General features: G+C 40.1%; 1 protein-coding gene across 1 annotated transcript in view; it reads left to right on the top strand.

The window, feature by feature from the left end:
• Positions 1 to 10,669: 10,669 nt before the first annotated feature.
• SMARCA2 (SWI/SNF related, matrix associated, actin dependent regulator of chromatin, subfamily a, member 2) overlaps positions 10,670 to 20,310 on the top strand; it is a 105,803-nt gene continuing 96,162 nt past the window's right edge. Inside the window, exons 1-2 of the mRNA XM_029959033.1 lie at positions 10,670 to 10,930; positions 18,730 to 18,853. Of these exons, the coding sequence (XP_029814893.1) occupies positions 10,706 to 10,930; positions 18,730 to 18,853 (349 nt within the window). The 5' untranslated portion in view covers positions 10,670 to 10,705. The remainder of the gene's footprint in view (positions 10,931 to 18,729; positions 18,854 to 20,310) is intronic.

The raw sequence follows: 20,310 nt of genomic DNA, 5'->3' as shown, positions 1-20,310 counted from the left end.
CCGCCCCCCGGGGCTCCCGGGTCGTGGGTCCTTTGCCGTTGTGCCCGCGGTGCGCGGCGAAATGGAGTTTATGTTGTCTCCTCCCCCCGCCTCCCTTTAAATTTATGATGGTGGAACAACAAACTGCGCACAGCTGGAAAAGTTACAGCTCTTCTAAACTCCATCTGAAGTTACAGTTAACCGATTGGTTTGTTTTTCCTTCCCCCCCTCCCCAACCCAAGCGTGAGTTGTGGTCGAGTAAAGGGAGTGGCTAACTGTCTGCATGACTACACAGATCACCCAGAATTTTTTTCTTGGCATCTGCCGTTTATGTCTGATATTCAGACTTAGAAAATTTTATGTTAACGCCGCTCTTTTTAGGATGTATTTTTATGAATATTTAAATATGAGTATGTAAGTAAGTAACTAATTGAAAAATTGAAGAGATAAGGTGGTTGATGATTTTTCGTTTGTTTGGATTTTTTTACCGTTTAAGTATTCTGCGTGCTTTCAGTAAAAAAAAATTGATCTGGGGTCTGTGACACAGTGTTGTTCCGTTTGCATTCTTTTCCTTTTTGCTTTAGCTTTCTAAAGGGTTACTTGGTTTTAACCAAAGCCCTTAAGGCTCAGACGATAAACTCTCTACCGGAATTTAATGCCTTTGGTAGTACACCAGTTACATGTTCGGGGTGGAGCAATCTCTTCTGTGTAAATTACTATTGTTGTGCAAATACAGGCACACTTTCTCTTTGGGAACCTAATTGCTCTGTTACTGTCTTTGACTTTGTTTCTTTTGTCCTTTTGTTATTCTAGGGAAAAAAGTTGTGTACCAGAAGGATAGGGTTGCCTTAAGGCGGGTTTTTATGTCCATGTATATCAGTAATAGAAAGCAAAAAGACTGTATGGATAATGAGTATTTAAAAATTAAAGAGTATCATACAGAATATGTGGACTTGCCAGAGGTGAGGGTAAAGCTTCATTATATGCAGTCGTTCTCTCATGAGTTATGTCTCAGCTTTAGGACTGGTATTTCTGTGGTGTTTCATAGAACGTGTGCCAGAAGACTCTGTTCAAAGCAGTCTTAGATCTTTTCTTTTATTCATTTCTGAAGTGGTCTGTGAGCGTTTCTTGTCAAATTTGAAAAATGCTTTCACCAACATCTGAGGTCTGAAAATTGACAAGAGAAAACGTCCTCCAGCTAGCATACTTACATTAAATATATTCTCGACAAAGGCCTGTTTGAAATTACTATCTACAGGTATATTTTCTCAGGTTTTGTTAGACTTTTGAAGTTAAGGTCAGAATGTGCACAGTAGCAACTTAAAAAAGTGTCTACACTTGTACCTATTTTTCGTAGTCCTAATTAGTAATGTTGCTGTGAATTAGTGATCCTTTTCAGAAGCAGACTTTTCATATGACTGAGAACATTTTTGCAAATTACTTGTCAAAATGCCTGTTACGTTTCTGTGTGTTTTGAGCTGCGGTTGAAGTTCTTTATGTGTAAAGAATGTTTCCTGGAGCTCCCTCACTTTTGAAGTGTATCTGAGTAGATTTTATTTTTTTGATCCTCTAGTGGAGTAGGAAACACAATATTGTGGCATAAAGATCACCTGCCATAAAATTGACAGCAGAGAAAACTCATGCCTTATTTCCAAGATAAAATAAGGACGGGTGAATAAGAGAAAGAAGTAAGGCTTAACACAGCTTTGGTAGTTTGTAAATGTAGCAGAATAAGAAGAATACTACTGAAAAGTTTCTTTGTTTCTGACACATGTAAAGTCATTACTTCTCAGCTGTAGAAATTTTCCTGTTTGTCTCCACTTGGCAGAGATTTTTTCCTATGTATCACTTCAGCGTTTGAGCACCCAGATGCATCATTTAGAGGTGGGGCCTTTGAGAAAATGTTAAAAATAAGTTTGTTATTACAGAATTTACACATTTTTCATCTTTTCATTGGTATTTTACTGTAACTAACTTGTATTTAAAACAATCTTCCTTCTTTCTCCTCTTCCCTGTTTAAGTAAAGGCAAGGCCTTTCAGGAATATGGTGCATTCCTTTTCTTCTGCCTGCCTCTCATTATGGCTTTTGTTTTTTAGAATTAAATGAGAAGACAACATTCAATAACTGTGATTAATACCTGTAGTAAAGCTCATGGTATGAAAACTTAAATCTGTGACCACTGAGTGGTGTCATATATCAGTTTTCTGTGCCTGAAAGTGGAATTGACATATGTAGCAAACATGAGCTTGATCTTAGACATTGCCTGATGGCAGTTAAGAGTTCTCAGTGCAGCTATCTGCTCTGTTTTCCTCAAGGCTACTGTCTTCTGCAGCAAAGCCATCAGAAAGGATCATATGTCTGTGCTGTAGTGTCCGGCAGCATAGCTTAGCTTAACTTGAGTGAACTCTGATTTGTGATTATGCCTTTTGACAGTCTGCAGTACATTCACCTCCCAGCTCTTAGGCAGTCATTTTTTGATACCAATTTTAGCATTTTGTAAGAGGGTAGGCTGTAAGTTAGAGTAGTTGAGAAAAGTTGAGCTTTGTGAAAAGCTAGAACATCTACACAGCAGAAGTAAGAATTTCTACAAGAATATTTGAAGGTGGGGAGTATTAGACTATCGTCCTAAAGTAAACTCCATGCATGTGAAAAGGGATCTTATAGTACTCCACAATGAAGTTTCTGGTATAAGCACACCACTCATTTTGCTAGCTTTGCTGAGGTGCACGCAGCAGTTTTTGGTAGATAGCTAGACAAGCAGCTAAAGCAGTGTGCAGAGGTTTTTTTTTCCTCTGGCCTAAATGTCTGGATAAGTAATCAAGGTGCAGCATTTCTGGTTCTGTGGTTTGTAGTTTAAACTACAAATTCCATTACAGAAGGTTTTCAAGTTGCAGTGAAGTTACTCAGATGAGTATGCAAAGGCAGGATCTCAGCTGTTAGTGTGTTTGGCTTCTCTTATGTGAACCGAATATAAGTTAGTTGAAGATTTCACTCTTCTCTTCACAGGTTTTTTGTTGTTTGATGTAAACCTGTTTATTGATCAGATGACAATAGTAAAAACATGATAAAAGTTAACAAAGAGTGTCCTGTGAGGTTGTACAATACAAAACACAAAGCAATAAAAATTTACTTCTAAGCATGATAAGTTATTTAATGATGATGAGCGGCTGTTGTTACTAATCAGTTCTTTTACGTTGAATGTATTAATTTGATTAGCAGATTAAGCAAGTAATCCAAATCAGTGACAGTATCATTTTATGCTTTCTGTGGTAGTGTAATAAAGATAACTCCTTTAGCCTGTAGCATATCACAAGTACACGTATCTTTTCAAAACCACCTGTGAATCATGACCAGTTGGAGGTATGTGGGAAGAAGTAGACTGTAATTATTTTTCCATGAAGACAGAGTTACAGTCAGCTTTGCAGTATCTCTGTAGCTGTTGTGTGGGTCCATATTTCCTTTTCATCAAAGCTAAGTGGTACAGTTTCCTTACTTTCCACTATGTATCTAAGGTAGGGGATCTGGCCAAAACATTCTGGCTGAAGTTCAGTTTAGGCTGACAGGAAAGGCAGAAGTTATATTGGATGGTGAAGGGAACTAGCTGGAAGAATTATAAATTCTTACTACTCCATCTGTTCTTAAACTCGGTGTGTGCCCTGTCAAAGCAGTCTGTAATCCCTAGATCTGTTTGGGTGTACAGCTGGTCTTGAATTCCAAAGTGATGCAAATGGTTTGTTACCTGCTGTGTTCTAGTTTGGGATCTGCTAATATTGCATATTTTCCTCATGCAAAAAAAATCCATGCTTTTGTTACCTTTGTGTTTGTAGCAGGTTTATACTAAAATATATATGTAATAGAAACACTGAATTGATGGAGACCCTGTTGTACATTGAATTAACTACATCTACAAAACTTTCTAGGTGCATATGAAATGATAGTGCAGAAACATTTATGCTTTGGGAATGTTATTTCAGATTCTGTTTAGGATATTGGCTGTCCTAAACCATTTGATCTAGAAATAGTTGAGCAAAGATCCTAAGTCTCCATCTTCAGCTCTTGGGTTTGTGGCACTTCTTTGTATTTGGATCTGGCTAGTTTGGACCTTGACAGTTGATAGATGCTTTTTTCCCTTCCCTGTCTCAACTCTAGTTGTGTCCAGAAGAGGTGGAGAAATTCTCTCAGACCATGGGAAGCGCTGTGTGATTCACCACAGCTAATTCAGTTGCCAGTAGTTTCATTTGGGACTGTTTACAAAAGAGATTTGGTCATGTTGATTTAAATGAAAACTAAGAAGTGATAAAGGCTTACAGTTCAGGAAAAAATACATCCTTTTTGAAATCCTGTGAATAACAGTGCTCTCATGAGAGTTTTGAGAAAATTGTAAGATTGGACACTTGCGAAACAATTAAACAATATGTAATGCATTTGAGAATGAGGGCCAGCAGCCTTGTCATTTGGAACAATGAGATGGATTGTTTGTTTTTTCTTTATTTTACTGTAGCCTTTGTAATCTGTTGGAAACATTTACTTTTTTTTTTTTTGCCCCTTCTTCCCCCTCATTTTGTAGTTCTAGCAGGCACTACTCATTAAAAAGCAGTCCAAACAAATAGGTCAACACTAACTTTGGCAGGGAGTTGGCTCCATACTGCTTTTTTCATTGCTGGCACCAGAATTTAGCCAAACTAATACCAATGCTATCTGCATGGAGCCTGGCCACTGTTACACCTATTGTCCTTTTGTAGATTTTTGCTTTGACTTTAATGAGACTTTGGTAAGGGCCTAGAGGAATTAGATACCTAGCTCTTACTGAATTTTAATGAGAGCAGAGTGCCTAATTTCCATGGGGGTTTTTATACAATCTCAGACTTAATAAATGCAAACTAAGCTATTTTTGAAACATGTTAAATCATAGTAAAACAGGTACATTCTGGGAGCAGATCCTTAGTTGAGAGGGCCATTTATGATGTGTTCTGGCTTAGAGCAGTGAGTGTTTTTTTAATTTTGTGGACTACTATTGCCAGAGAAAATTGCCTTGTCTCTTTATTTCTGTGGCTGTCTTCAGACAGGATTTATTACTTGCAATTAAGTAGTATTTTCCAATGGTTTATGTTCCTCTGATATAGATCTTATAAATTACTTTTTTTTCATAAAGTATGTTCTTTGACATACTGATCTCTGAATACGTGTGTGTTTAAGACAATTCAGAATTATGTGAGATGGGGTGAATTTGTCTTCTCTCAAAGAAAGATGGTGAAGGAACTTGGTCTGGTGTAAGTGGTGCAACATTCACCTCTGGTAATTACTGTTTGGGCACTTGCTATTCCTATTAAAAAGAATTTAAAAATTTTCAAATTTGTGTACAGAACATGTTTAGTGTGTATGTAAATGGCAGTGTAACTAGTGAAGCTGCAACTGGACCCAGTTTTTATGGAAACTAGCAAGTTGATTTTGAAGTAGAGGTGAATAGAGATGTAGATTTTGATACTCATTTCAATGCACAGATGTAGGTAGATGTCGTTTGTGAACTAACATTTTCGGATACTATATGCTGATAGTTTTGTAATTTATTGTGCTGTGGTTCTGTATACATTTTTCGGGGGGGTGGTGGTAGTGCTAGGTATCTGCCTTGTTAAATGGATTGAATTTGGCTTATAACATGTAGAGCAACTCAGTTGTGAGAGTGTCAGTCTTAGATTTTGCAATGTATTGTGATGATTGACTCATGTAAGAACTATTTGTTGTGTGGAAATGTGTGTTGTCCTTCATACAACTGAATAGTAAGTCTCTTAGAGGAAGTTATGGCATGGTATTTGCAGTTGTGAACATTTGATAACTTGATTCCTTTTGTGGTAGTGTTGTGGGGTTGTAGGGAACTAATTATTGACTTTAGTGTTTTGAACTGAGAACCTTCACAGGCACCTCCATGACTTACCTTGCAAGAAAACAGGATCCCAAGGTTTCAAGTCATAGAAGCACACGATCGTAGAATATCCTGAGTTGGAAGACACCACAAGGATCATCCTGCACAGAGCAGCCCCAAGAATCACACCATGTGACTGAGAGTGTTGTCCAAGCGCTCCTTGAACTCTCTCAGGCTTGGTGCTGTGACCACTTCCCTGGGGAACCTGTTCCAGTGCCCAACCACCTTCTGGGTGAAGAACCCTTTTCCTGATATCCAGCATCCAACCTTCCCTGACACAACTTCATGCTATTCCCTTGTGTCTTGTCACTGTTCCCCAGAGAAAAGAAATCGACACCTGCCCCTCTACTTCCACTATGAGGAAGCTGTGGATTGTAGTAAGGTCTCCCCTCAGTCTCCTCCTGGCTGGACAAGCCAGGTGACCTCAGTTGCTCCTCATACAACTTCTCCTCAAGGCCTTTCACAATCTTCATTGCTCTCCTTTGGACGCTCTGTGATAGCTTTTTGTCTTTCTTATACTGTGTCGCCCAACACTGCGCACAGGACTCGGGGCTGCCCCAGTGCAGAGCAGAGCGGGACAATCCCCTCCCTCGACTGGATGGCGATGCTTTGCCTGATGCCCCCCAGGACATGGTTGGCCCTCCTGGCTGCCAGGGCACTGCTGACCGATATTCAACTTGCCATCCATCAGGATCCCTAGGTCCCTTTCCATGGCACTGCTTTCCAGCATCTCATTCCCCAGTCTCTATGAACATCCAGGGTTTCTGCAGAATCTAGCACTAGAAGTTTTTTTGTTAAACTTCACATGGCTGGTGATTGCCCAGTCCTCTAATTCGTGGAGGTCTCTGTAGGGCCTGTCTGCCTTTGAGAGAGTCAACAGCTCTTCCCAGTGTGTCATCTGCAAACTTACTCAGTCCTGCAGCCAAGTCAATGAAGATGAGCGGTGTGTGCTTGGAGCCCAGAAAGCCAACCACATCCTGTGCTGCATCAAAACAAATGTGGCCAGCGGTTCCAGCAGTTTGAGGGAGGTGATTCCCCCCTCTACTTTGCCCTCTACCTGGACACTACCTGGAGTGCTGTGCAGGTCTGGGGTCCTCAGCACAAGAAAGACATGAACCTTTTGGAGCAGGTCCAGAAAAGGGCCATGAGGTTGAGGAGGGATGGGTGGAGCACCTCTCCTGTGCAGACAGACTGAGAAAGGAGCGGTTGTTCAGCCTTGAGAAGAAGTTTTGCAGCCTTACTGCAGCCTTCCAGTACCTTAAGGTGGCTTATGAAAAGGAGGCAGAGGGACTTTTTATATGGGCAGATAGTGACAGGACAAGCAGCAATGGTTTTAAACGGAAAGAGGGCGTGTTTAGATTAGAGCTTAGGAAGACACTCTTTATGGTGAGGGTGGTGAAGCACTGGCACAGGTTGCCCAGAGGAGTTGTGGATCTTCATCTCTGGAAGTGTTCAAGGCCAGGTTGAGCAGGGCTCTGAACACCCTGATGAAGTGAAAGGTGTGCCTACCCGTGGCAGGGGGGTTGGAACCAGGTGGTTTTGAAGGTCCCTTCCTACCTAAACCATTCTGTGATTCTATGTTGAGGAGTGCTGGGCCTAAGATAGAGCCCTGTGGAACTCCACTAGTGACAAGTCACCGGCCTGATGTTACCCCATTTACTACAACTCTTTGTGCCCAACCTGTGAGCCAGTTGCTCACCCATCACATGATGTGTTTATCCAGCTGTGTGCTGGATATTTTGTCCAGAAGGATGCTGTGAGACACAGTTTCTAAAGCTTTACTCAAATACAAAAAGTTGACATCACCTAGTTTCCCTTGTTTAACCAGGTGGGTGGTCATAAAAGGAAATTAAGTTTGACAAGCAGGACTTTTCCAGCATAAAGCCATGCTGGCTCTGACCAGTGACTGCATTATCCTTCAGGTATTTTTCAATACCTCTCAGAATAATCTTCTCTGTAATTTTGCTGGTCACTGAAGTGAGACTGACAGGCCTGTAGTTTCCAGGATCATCCTTCTTGCCTTTCTGAAAAATTAGGATGTTAGCCAACTTCTGGTCAACTGGGACCTCTCCAGATTCCCAAGACTGTTCAAAAATCATTGAGAGGCGCCTTATGATGTCAGCAGCTAGCTCTTTGATTAATCTCATATGTATTCCATCAGGCCCCATGGCGTTATAGGGATCCAGCTGGAGTAGCAGATCCCTCATTAACTTCAGAGTCAGCTGGGAGTTTATCATTATCACAGTGTCCTTCAGCTCAGGGCACTGTGACCCCCCCCTTTAGTCCATCATCAGTGTTGAAGGCAAAAAAGCATTACACTTCTCTGCCATGTCTCTGTCGCTGTTTGTGAGGTGACCATCCTCATACTGTAACAAGCATCAAATCAAGGAGGGCATCTTTCCTAGTCAGCTCCCTTAGTACCTGAACCACGAAGTAGCATCCAGCTGTTTTAGGAATTTTCTGGACTTGTTTATGCCAGGTGTGTGGTGTCCTCAGTTAACATCTGGCAAGTTGAAGTAACCCATAAGGACAAATTTGGAGGTGTCCCTTAGTTCCTTGAAGAATTGGTGTCATTGTCTTGGCTAGGTGTTCTACAGTGGACTCCCACAATGACATCTGCCTTATTTGTTTGTCCTGTAGTCCTAACCCAGGGGCTCTCAACTGTGCCATTGCCTGCTGTAAGCTCCATGCATTCCAACCCCTCCATTACAAACAACACCACCGCCTGCTTCGCCCACCCTGACCTAAGGAGCATGTGACCATCCATCATGGCACACCAGTCACAGGACTCATCCCATCAGGTCTCACTTATGCCAGTAATGTCATATATCTGGGACTGGGCCTATGCTTCCTCTTGCTCATTTCTCATGCTGTGTATGTTGGTATAGAGACATCTCAAGTATGGTTCATTGTAGCCAGCACCTTGTGAAGCAGATTGATCTTATTAGCACTCAGTTCCTCAACTTTTGGCTTGCCATCCCATTGCTTATCACTGGCAGACCTGGTTTTGCCCTTTCCCTCCTTCCAACCTAGTTTAAAGCTCTGTCAATGAGCTGTGCTAGCTCTCATGCTAAAGCACTTTTTCCCCCTTTGAGAAAGTTGTATCCCTTCAGGTATCCGAAGACCAGGTGTTGTACAGACCATACCACGATCAAAAAAACTACAAATTCTGCAGATGACACCAGTTTTGGAGCCACATGCCCCTTGGAGGCAGCAGACTTCCCTGTGGTTTTGGTCCGGTCTGTATAGCAAGTCCTCCGTTCCCTTTAGAAGGGAGTCATCTGTGACAACTACCCTTCTTTTTTTTCCTAACCGGGGAAGTTGTGATGAGGGGGTAGGCTGTCTTGCCCCAGGTGGCTCCTCCATTGCAGAAGGACCTTTGTCTGCCTCGTGAGTTGGCTGTCGTTCCAGTTCCAGGGCATCATGCCTGTTGTAAAAGGTATCAGTCCTGCTTGTCATCTTCAAGTTTTCAAGAGGAAGAGCCTTCCTTCTGCTGTGAGCAGTAACCTCTTGACTGACTGCATCACAGGATTCTGAGTCCACCTGTGTCTTCACCTCAGTGGAGGTTTGAAACTCCTAAAACTGTAGCATCTCTGAGAGTTATATGTCAAGCTCTCGCTGATTCTCATGAATGCTGTACAACTTGTTCACTCTCTCATTTGGCTCCTTAACCTGGCGACACAGCTCATTGACAACAGCACATCTTCCGTGAAAGGAATGATTGTCAGTCCCAGCCTTATGGAGAGGCATTAGGCACTCCTGGCAACCTGGGTCATGGAGAGCTACATCTACCATGAGAAGATCTGGCTGACTGGAGGCTTCTGACACTGCTGTGACTGGTGACTGGTGCAGTTATGGGGAAATGAGCTCTGAGGCATGTCAAAACCATACTTGTGGGAATGGTTACTTGTAGTAAGACTGCGCTCTTCACCAACTGCTGGGTGTGTTCAGAGCCCTGCCAGTGTGCCCTGGTTGCTCTCACTATCTCTGGGCCCCTTATGAGAGAGTGGGAGCAGCCGCCATTCTTGCTGGCTCCACTCACACCGAGTCAGCTGTTTGAGGGCAAGCTGCCAGCTTCACATGGGTGTTGGCGCTCTCCTGCGCTTCCCCGCGCTCCAGCCATGCTTGCTGCGATCCATGGCTCCGCACCAGAGCTGTTTGCCTTGGCGAGGGGTGACTGGGAGCAGCATAGCCCTATTTAAATCTACTGCTGTCACTGCTGGTGCTGTGTGGGTCTCTCGGACAGACAAAAAAAAGATCAGAAAACAGTCTTGATAACCCTCTTAATGCTTGTTTTGCTGCATTACTGTGAGTTTTATAAGCATGGATTTCAGGGCAGTTGTTGCTTTTCAGGGAGAGATTTTTGAACACATAGGTCACAGAGGCGCCCAGCTCTCTTGCCTGCTTTTAGTAGTGCTGTGCTTGACCCCATATGACGTGTCTGATGATAGCAAGTGAGTTCAACTGCTGTTGTTTCTGGTAGATGTTTCTCATAGCATACCAACTGGGTTTTTTTGTAAGTAACATACAGACATCCAGAAATGGATGGAACTGTCAGGATCCTTATCCTTCTGTTGGGCTTGTAGAAGAATGGGCAAGCCAATGGGCAACATTAAGGATCATTTAAGCATTTTCTGCTGATGACAGCGTGCATGTGTGTGTGTCTGTGAGTAACGATTGCCTGTAGATTTTATTAAATTTTTTTCAGTGCCCCTAATGTCACATAGAAATTGTGGTTTTGTTTTTGTTTTGTTTTCTTTTGTTATTAGACCTATTCTGCTAATTGAAAAGGAGACAGAAAATAGATGTCCACGCCTACAGACCCTGGCACCATGCCTCATCCTGGTCCTTCTCCTGGACCAGGACCTTCACCTGGACCGATTCTAGGACCTAGCCCAGGACCAGGGCCATCTCCTGGCTCCGTTCACAGCATGATGGGGCCAAGTCCTGGTCCGCCCAGTGTCCCTCATCCAATGCCAACAATGGGGCCTACTGATTATCCACAGGAAGGCATCCACCAAATGCATAAGGTAATAGCTTACAAGTGAACCTTATTTCCCTAAACTTCTCTCCACTGATCAGAAAAACAACTTACTACGTTTAGAACCTGCATAACTGCTATTACACATTGTGTATCACCTGCAAAACTTCAGCTACACTCCTACTTCTGTCTTTATTACTAAATATTAGTCATGTATCAGATTAAACAGAGTTTCCTTGATCTTAGTAGACTAGTTTGAACTACAGAGTTAATAGTTTGCAAATCTTCGTTTGTAAACTGTACTTCTTAGAAAGATAGACATTACTAGGGAGCAAAAGTGAATTACAGTGTTAAAACCCTAAGGTAGACTATTCTAACCCTAAGGTAGACTATTCTAACCACTTTTTTTTCTTTTTTTCCCCTCTTGTCTATTTGTACATATCATGTGTTTTTTGGGATGGTTTTTAGTTTTGCCTGGAATTTTTATTCTTTAAAAAAAAAAACCCGAAACCAACCAACCAACCAAACAAACCACCAAAAAACAAAACCTAGTATTTTCATCTCTTAAAGGGTTTGTTCTCTACAAATTTGTTTACTCTTCCATACTGAAAATGTGGTTTAAAAATGTGGGTTTCAAGTTATTTTATGAAGACTCCATCTTATAAAGGATTGTGAAACTATGTCATGTAAAACATGTGAATAATTGGACTTCAGTGGTGGTTGTTAAACACTTAAAATTACATGTGTGCTTAGACTGTCATTAATCTTTTTTACTTTGAGGAAATACTTGCTTGTGTGGAAATTCTTTTGTGAGAACAGTCTCTTTCCTCTTGTCACTTTTGTTTGGTTGTGTACCAGAGATTTAGAGTTTAGGAGAATTTCATTTGCGATGTTGTTCTACTCAGAAATACATATTAGCAGCTTACAGAGTCAACATATTGAAAACCTTTTGGTAACTCTTATTGATTCCACTTGGAATTGTTATGTGCATATAGAGAAAAGAAATTTTTAAGAATAGTTTTAAAGTAATATAAACACATTTAAATTTTTCTCATCTTATTCATGTTGACATTTTCACATATGAAAGCAGTTTCATTTATTAAAACAATGTCCAGTCAGAAGGGACATGACACTACTATCTTTTACATGAAGAACTATATATTTTTAATAGCACAAAGACAGCTGAAGGAAAGGAGGCCATCATCCAGCTGCCCATTTGTACTGAACTGTGTAATCTCTTGAGAGTATGTGCAGTAACTATAACTTTTTCATTTGAATCTTGAAGCATGTGATTTAGCTGTTAGCCAGATTAGACATTTGCAATTGGCATTTCTTTGTTTTTGGGGTCAGTTATAGCCCAGCTTTCCAGATCTCTGTCTTCAGACCTCATAGCCAGGGTTCCTACACCCTTCAAATTCTCTGATTTCTTTCTGTTTTTAAGTGATTCCATACCTGTAGAAGAAGACGGTGGCACCAGGAATTTCCCATAGAATGGTTGAATGCCCCACACATTATGTTTTTAACTGATACATCCTGTTATATCAGCCATTTAATCCTATGTCAGAATTAGAAACAAACCAGCAAAGGTCTTTCAGAGACTTCAGAAGGCATCTCACAAGGTTCTGTGAGCCAGAGTAGAAATTCTCCCACTGAGATGGCATTGAAATGTTTTGAAAAATGCTCCACAAAGAGTCTGGATAGCTAATTCAAATATCATCAGTCAGTATAGCTGTAGTAAATTACTTTACCTTGATTGTGATATTGGAACAAAGACAGTAACTTCATAAGTCTCGCTTCACAGCCTTGCTGCCCTCTAAGATTGCCCATTCACAGGTTCCAGCATGTCTTCATGTGTATGACTGAGCAAATGGGTCTGTTGAGGTGATAGAAGTGAAAAAAACCAAAAAAATTAAATAAAATTTTGGTTATTTTTTCAGTCTAGATGAATTTTCAGGTCTGTTTCCCTGTGCAGCCCCAGAAATAGTGTATTGTGATGACTGATGGAAGAGTCTGTTTAAGAAGTGCTGTGGAAGGGGGCTTCCAGACTATTTCAGTGTTGTTCAGTGTAATTAAGAAACTGGTTAACCACCTGCATTTTGACCAAATACATGTTTTTTTTTCTACTCGGTGCTATGTAAACCAGTTTGACTTTAAGTCATGATGTAATGTAACACTTTGTTTTTTCTAGTGAAGTGGAGTGAAAAATGGGAAATGGCACAAAAAGTGTCCCAGTTACACAATTACTTGTGGGGTACACATCCAGTATATGCAATGGGATGTGGTTCTTTTAAAATGAAAAAACAAAGTAGTGAAACAACTTTGTTCTGTGTTAGATGTTTGTCTAGCTTAAAAACAATAATATGATGCATAAAAGTTTTAAAAAATCTAAAGTTTCAATCAATAGCTAAAACGCTGAAACAAATTGATATTAATAAATCATAATTCCCAAAGTATGTTTACTTAATGACTGTTAATATGAAAATTAAGTACTGTATATTCACTTAGTAACCAGAAAACTCTCCACTGGAAAATTTACTATAGATTTACATAATGCAGTTTAGATAGAAACAATAAAGTAACTATTTTTCTTGATAGTTTCTTAAGTAGTCTTTTGACTAGCAATCAAAATTTCAGGAAAATACTTACAGTTCCAAATTTTACTGAAGTGTATCTTGGGTGCGTGACAACTACATTTAAGGAGAAGTACTTAGGAAGTCTCTGGGGGGTACCACTAAATGGACAAACCATAACGGTCTCAGAGAGTCTTTTGAGGAAAAAATACTTGGAAGCTGGAAGATATTAAAAGAAAGCATTGTTACATTGGTTGCCCTAATCTTACTTTTCCTCAGCATCCACATAGAAGTTCCTCTGGGGGCAAAACATCAGGTTATATGATTTTAGTCTGAACTGATCAAGCCTTTTACACAGTACCCCACAACATCCTTCTTTCTAAATTTTAGAGAGATTAATTCAATAAGTGGATTGTTAGATGAATGAGAAAGTCATTGGACAGTTACATCCAGAGGGTAGTGGTCAACAGCTCATTAGGGACAAGTTATGTCCCTCAGGGGCCCAGTATTACTTAATATCTTCATTGATGACATAGACAAAGGGAATGAGTGCACCCTCAGAAAATTCGCAGATGACAGCAAGATGAGAGGTGCAGTTGTCACACCTGAAGGATGGGATGCCATCCAGAGGGACCTGGACAAATTCGAGAAGTGAGTCACGGGAATCTCACGAGGTTTAGTAAGACCAAGTGCAAAGTGCTGCATGTGGGTCAGGGCAACCTCTGGTATCAATACAGGCTAGGGGTGACAGATCAAGAGCAGCCTTACTGAGAAGGACTTGGGAGTGGTGGTGGGTGAGAGGCTGGACATGACCCAGCAATGTGTGCTCAGAGCCCAGAAAGCCAGTTGTATCCTGGACTGAATCAAAAGCAGCATGGCCAGCAGGAGAGGATTCTGCCCCTTTGCTCTGGTGAGAGCCTGCTTGGAGTGCTACATCCAACTCTGGAGTCACCAGCCCAGGAAGGACAGAGTGAGCTGGAGTGAGTGCAGAGGAGACCACCCAGATGATAAAAGAGTTGGAGCACCTCTCCTATGAGGAAAGGCTGGGAGAATTGGTTTTGTTTAGCTTGGAAAAGAGAAGGCTTTGAAGTGAACTCATTGCGACCTTCCAGTAGCTGAAGGGAGCCTACAAGAAAGGTGGAGGGGGACTTTTTACAAAAGCATGTAGTGACAGGGCAAGGAGGAATCATGCCAAACTGAGGGTAGGTTTACATGAGATAATAGGAAATTCTTCACGTGAGACTGCTGAGGCACTGGAACAGGTTGCCCAGGGATGCCCCATCCCTGGAAGTGTATGAGACCAGGTTGAATGGAGCTCTGAGCAACTTGGTCTAGAGAAAGGTGTCCATGTCCACGGAAGGAGGGTTGGAACTAGATGATCTTGAAGGTCGCTTCCAACCTGAACCATTCCATGATTCTATGATACAGCTTTCTGTATGCTCTTACACAGTAACTGTGTAGTAACTGGTTAGTTATGTCTTAGTTATGACAAAAGTATAGCTTTTTAAGTTGCAGGGTTCTCACTTGAGGGTGGATGTAGTACTGTGAACTCTTGGTTTATTTTCTCTTTCAGTTAATTGTAACCTGATGATAATCACTTCTTTTATGAATTTGTAAAGGGGTGTAAATGATTACTGACTGCGGAAGAATTACTATGATGTCATGGACAATATTACTGGGTTTGGTGAATGAGAGAAAAAGGGAGAGAAAAAGTTCTTCACAAATATGGTAGTTTTTACTAAATATGTTAGATGTTCCATTAAAACAGAAGGCAAATGGTTTCTCATTTCAAATGTTGTTGGCTAACAGATGTATGCACAGTAGGCGTTCTGAGAATCATAACAGTTCTGCTGTGATTCTGGAAGTAACACCTTATTTATCAGCAGGCGTGTTCCATGCATTGTTTTGTTTGTGTCTGCATTAGTGAATAAAGAAAGGAAATATCAATGTCAACTTCGAAAAATCAAGAGAACTCATGTAAAATCGTGATTCAGTGATTTGTAAGAGGTTAATGGAAATGTTGGCCAATTCCCTACTGCAACGACAGTCAGACTGGTTGTCCATCGGTGATGCATTCAGTTATGCTGTGTAGTTATGTGGCAGTTACATGACAATGCATTGCTGTTTGATCTCTGTAATTTTGTTTGTTTTAGAGATGATCTAGAAGAAATCTAGTTCAGTACTCAGTTTTTGATTTTAAGGCTGTTTTCTTGGTTGGTTTTTAAGTTGGATGGAAAGAAAGACACTGTAATTGGACAGTTTACCTGGAAATAGGTCAAACCATGATGCAGTACTGTCTGCTAGAAGACCTTTGTTACTAAATTCAGAGTAAAAGCACTGTAGGCAGAATGCTTCTTATGCATTAGACGTTGTGTAAGTCTGCCAAGTATGTAGGTGTGTGCTTGCATTCAGTTGAAGTTCATCCCTCACTCTATTTTCTAGAAGCATTGCTTATATATCTGGCCTGTTCAGTGCTTGTCCTTACTGGGACCAATCAAAACATTAGTGTCCACTCAAAGTTGAGTATGTCTCACGTTCCTGTTCTCCTTCTGTCATATTAAAAGAATAAAATAAAACAAGTATCCCAGTGGGCTCGTAGTGCTTTATTGGTATCCCAACAATGTCATTGTGGAAGACAGCTTTAATAATTTATAGAGGACTGAAGAATTTGCAGAAATTATGTTGTGTGTAAGGTTCCTTCTGTAATTTTTAACCTGTTACATAGATTTGAAGTTGTCCTCTGACTCTGTAACTATACAGTGATTAAAAAAGTTACAGAAAATAACTGGTTTTCAGTTCTTTTGGTCCACTGCTGTTCCCTGCTGAATTGTCTTCCCTATTTTAGATGTTTTGTCCATAATCAATAGAAGTGCTTTTAGATGAAATATATTCTTGGAAATACCAGTCTCTGCATACACTAGCAACAGTATGATCATTAAAACTAATTTTGTCTTCAAAGAAGTTTATGCTATCTTCATACTTTGTAAAAAACTGATTAATGAGTTCTAATGAATTTAGTTTTCATTTTTTTCACAGCATAATTTTTACAAGCACACAGAAGCAAACCCCTTTCTTCCTTTATTTAGACTCTTTTCTATTAGACTTGAAACATTTCAGTTTTCTACAGTTTTTTTAATGTGGGTAAAACTTATGTTACAAAACCCTGTCCTTTTGATCAATTCTTTCCATAGAAGCATTCCTTCAATTCATGTCTTATTGTATGATCATGTTTCTTTACCTCTTTATTCCTGTTCGATTTTTTTTTTTGAGTTCTCTTTATGAAGGGCCCCATATTTGTTTTTCTCTTCACTGCTGTTCTTTGTTAACACCAGCTCCTTTCCCCACCCTCTGTGTGCTGGTACTTCTGATGTATGCATACTGTGTCCCATCGTAGTCCCATCCAGAGCTGCCTGGATTCACAGAGGTTTCATGGCTGTCACCTATTAGTGCCATGAAACCCAGCAGTCACACCACAGATGTGTCCAGCTAGAGCCTTCTGTTCTAGAAATCAGATCAAATTTCCTTCACAGTTTCCTTCTCCTCTTGGTGGCTCTGAAGGTTTAGTCCTCGACACATACGGTGACAAAATGTATCCAGCTTTACAGGTGTTTTGGTTTCTGTACTACTCAGCTAGCGCAGGCAGAATGTGAACTCAGTGTTCTCTTCTGTGTTGGTTATCTTTGTAAGTCGGGGCAAAGAGAGGGAGGGATCTTCATGCCTCAGAAAAGGGCATTGGGATTTGTTTGGTTAGCGAAGTGGAACTATTTTTAATGTGTCAGTCATCTGTCTCAATGTTTCTGCTTCATATCCCTAGTTCTTGTAATCAAAAATAGCTTCTTGAGTAGTGGGTGTTTTTCAGATACAAGTTCTTTTCAAAAATATTTTTATACTGTCATGACAACTAAATGATTTAATGAAACATGAAAAATCCATTTAACTTCTCCTTTTTCATAACTTTCCCCCTTTTAACCCATAGTTCTGATACAGAAAAATTATAGTGAAATCCTTAAAAAATGTTGATAAACAACAACAAAAAGAATGCCATATGTTTTCAGGCGCTTTCAGTCAAATCTGAGTATTGCAATGGAAAGTAGAAAATTTATATGAATGGTTTACAAATTGAAATTTAGAATTATTTTTTACTTTGTAGAAGGCATGACCTATCTTTAGTTCTGTTTAAACTGAGTCATGTGAAACAAATTACTCAAAAATAAGAAATGTGTCACTTTTTTTTCCTGAGTTGACATAGCTTCTTGCACTCTCTTTTGGTTAGCTCTCTGTATTTTCCACTGTATTAAGTTATTTTAACTCTCATTTTATAAAGAATTCTCAATAAATAAGTGTGGATTTAGATGAAATAGACAGCAAGATCTCCATTAACTGTAGGGTTTAGTAAGAGCAATATTTAGTGTGAGTTTGTGCATGTGTTAGAGAGGGGCAGAGCTGCGTATTTCTCTAGAGAGTGATGCCAGGCTGTTCCTTCCCAATGCAAAGCCTTGCAGAGCTGTAAGTTAGAAGCTTAATCTCTTCGTAGTTAGGGATATGATGTAATTTTTGCTTTTAGGTAAAATTTAATTATTTTCTTAAGACATCTTCTTTATGTTGTTACTTCTTCCCCTATTTTCACTTTCAGATTCCTTCAGTTACTGTAACAGAGCCTTTCTTAGTGCCCAGCATGCGTTCAGCATGTTTTTTGGGCACTTAAACCTGTTTTGCATTTCAAGTACCCTGGGAACTGTAGTTTTTGATGAGTGAATGGGGTGACAGGAACTACAGGGAGCACAAGTATTGTTTTCCCTTCCTTGACTGCCCATCCTTGTTTTTGCCCGTAAAGATGAGGTTGTCTCCTGCAATGTGTTCTCCTTGTTTTTGAAGAGAAACAGTTTTTGGGACATTCCAGTAGAGCAATGACTGAAAGGGCAAAGTTTGTGCTAAAAATAACTCAAGCGAAGCCACAGGCTGTGGTTTCATAAGTTAGTGTGTGTTACACTGCTTTGTAATATGAGCCCAATACACTTTGTGTGTTTGTATTTGGACAGTTTGCCTCCCTGCCATTGCCAAACAGTTCATAAGGAGAGAAAAAAAAAAGGGCAGAAAAGAAACAGGGAACAAGCAGTCTAATGGTGTTCTGTGTTTCCTCAGATGTCTGATTCCAGGTTAAAAGTTTTCATTGGTTTTACTCTTCATGTGTTTGTTTAGATTTTGAGTTAAAGTCCTTCAGATTTTTATAGTGGATTGATATATTATCTCTGTATAAATACTTATTTTGTTTTCACAGTCTATTGATGGCTTACATGAAAAAGGAATGGTTGAAGATGTTCATTGTGGCTCCATGAAGAGTATGCGACCTCCTCATCCTGGAATGGGCCCACCTCAGAGTCCAATGGACCAGCATAGCCAAGGTTTATCCTTACTGTGCATGCTGTGTGATTTTGGGGTCTCTTTGCTCCACAAAGAGTCTGTAGTTGCATGTAACAGATTTCCAATTATTTCCTTTCAGCTTTGCTTGGAAAGGCTGAATCCCTTTGCTTTCTGGAGCATCCATCAGTCATGTGGTGGAAAATAGCTGAGGTTCAAACCCATGACTGGGACAAGTAATTCAACAAAATCTATCACAGATTTCAGTTCACATCTCTATAAAAACCTCCATCTAGTTATCTCCTGTCTTATATGACTATCTTAAATGTAAATGTATTAAATATGATTTCTTTTAATGCTTTGGTGAAGAAGTTATAAGAGAGAAGAACCCAAGCAAACCTGGAGAAAGTTCTTTAACACTCTGTTAAAGTGCTGATCAAAGTTCTTTCCAATGTTTTTTATGCCAGAAAGTAGAAACTCTTTTTAACACATTGCTACATGCCTTCTTTGTGTGTTATAGTCTGCAACATAAAAGGACAGGAGCCGCCTGGTATGTTGGAAACACCTGCTGCTTTTAATAAGTTCAGCAGATAAGGCTTTGTATATTGCATGGTTAATTATGTTACAGCAACATCTGGAGAATCCCAAATGAAATTAGGCTCTTGATGTGACACACTACACAGATCTATTAAGAGATACTCCTTGTTTGATGTATTTACATGTTTGTATTACATAGGATAGGAGAAATGTTGAAAGGAAAAAAATAGCTACAGATCAGCAAAATGACTTAGTCTGAACTGCTTTGTGACTTTTCAGTGGGATGTGACTGAACCACTAGTCTTTAATTGGTCAGCTGAATCCCATTCTGGGACCTTGATAATTAGAAAGTAAATTTTTCATTAACCCTTTCAATATCAGTTAAGTAAAATAGAACTGACTTTGCAGAGGCAAATTCTTCATCAGGTGAAACTTTCTCATTGATTTCAACAAGATGCAAGCATGATCATCTGAGAGAAAAATTTTTACTTGGCTTTGCATTCAGAGGACATTTTACATGTGATGAAATGAAGAGAGCATTTAGTCTGATGACGAATATGGATCAAATTGAAACATTATGTGCTGAAAATACATGAATTGCAAACGCTTCAAATACAAGCAGCTTCTGAGTTGTTTTCTTATCTGTGCTGGCTGAGATTAGACTTCCAGGTAGTTTTGCTCTGCAAAAAGATGACTGTATTTGTAGCAACTCTGTCAGGCTAAAGACTGCAGATCCCTGCTCTCTTTTTGGTGTATGCTGTCAACTGTTACAAGGTAAATAGACATTACTGTAGAGTTGTAATGTGGAACAGGCTTTTAAAAGAAATGGTCAGAAAAGCCCCCACATGTTCTAATATTTCAAATACTGTTCTTGACATCATAGAGGAATGTTTCAGCTTTCTTTGCCTCCGTGTCTCCATTTTTTTATTCTTACACAATTATCTTTTCCATAAAAGATGGTGAT

This window comes from Manacus vitellinus, unplaced genomic scaffold, assembly GCF_001715985.3.
Source record: "Manacus vitellinus isolate BGI_N305 unplaced genomic scaffold, ASM171598v3 scaffold_18_pilon, whole genome shotgun sequence".
NCBI classification, from domain to species: Eukaryota; Metazoa; Chordata; class Aves; order Passeriformes; family Pipridae; genus Manacus; species Manacus vitellinus.
The sequence above is the reverse complement of the archived record's forward strand: the minus strand, read 5'-3'. Positions and strand labels throughout refer to the sequence as shown.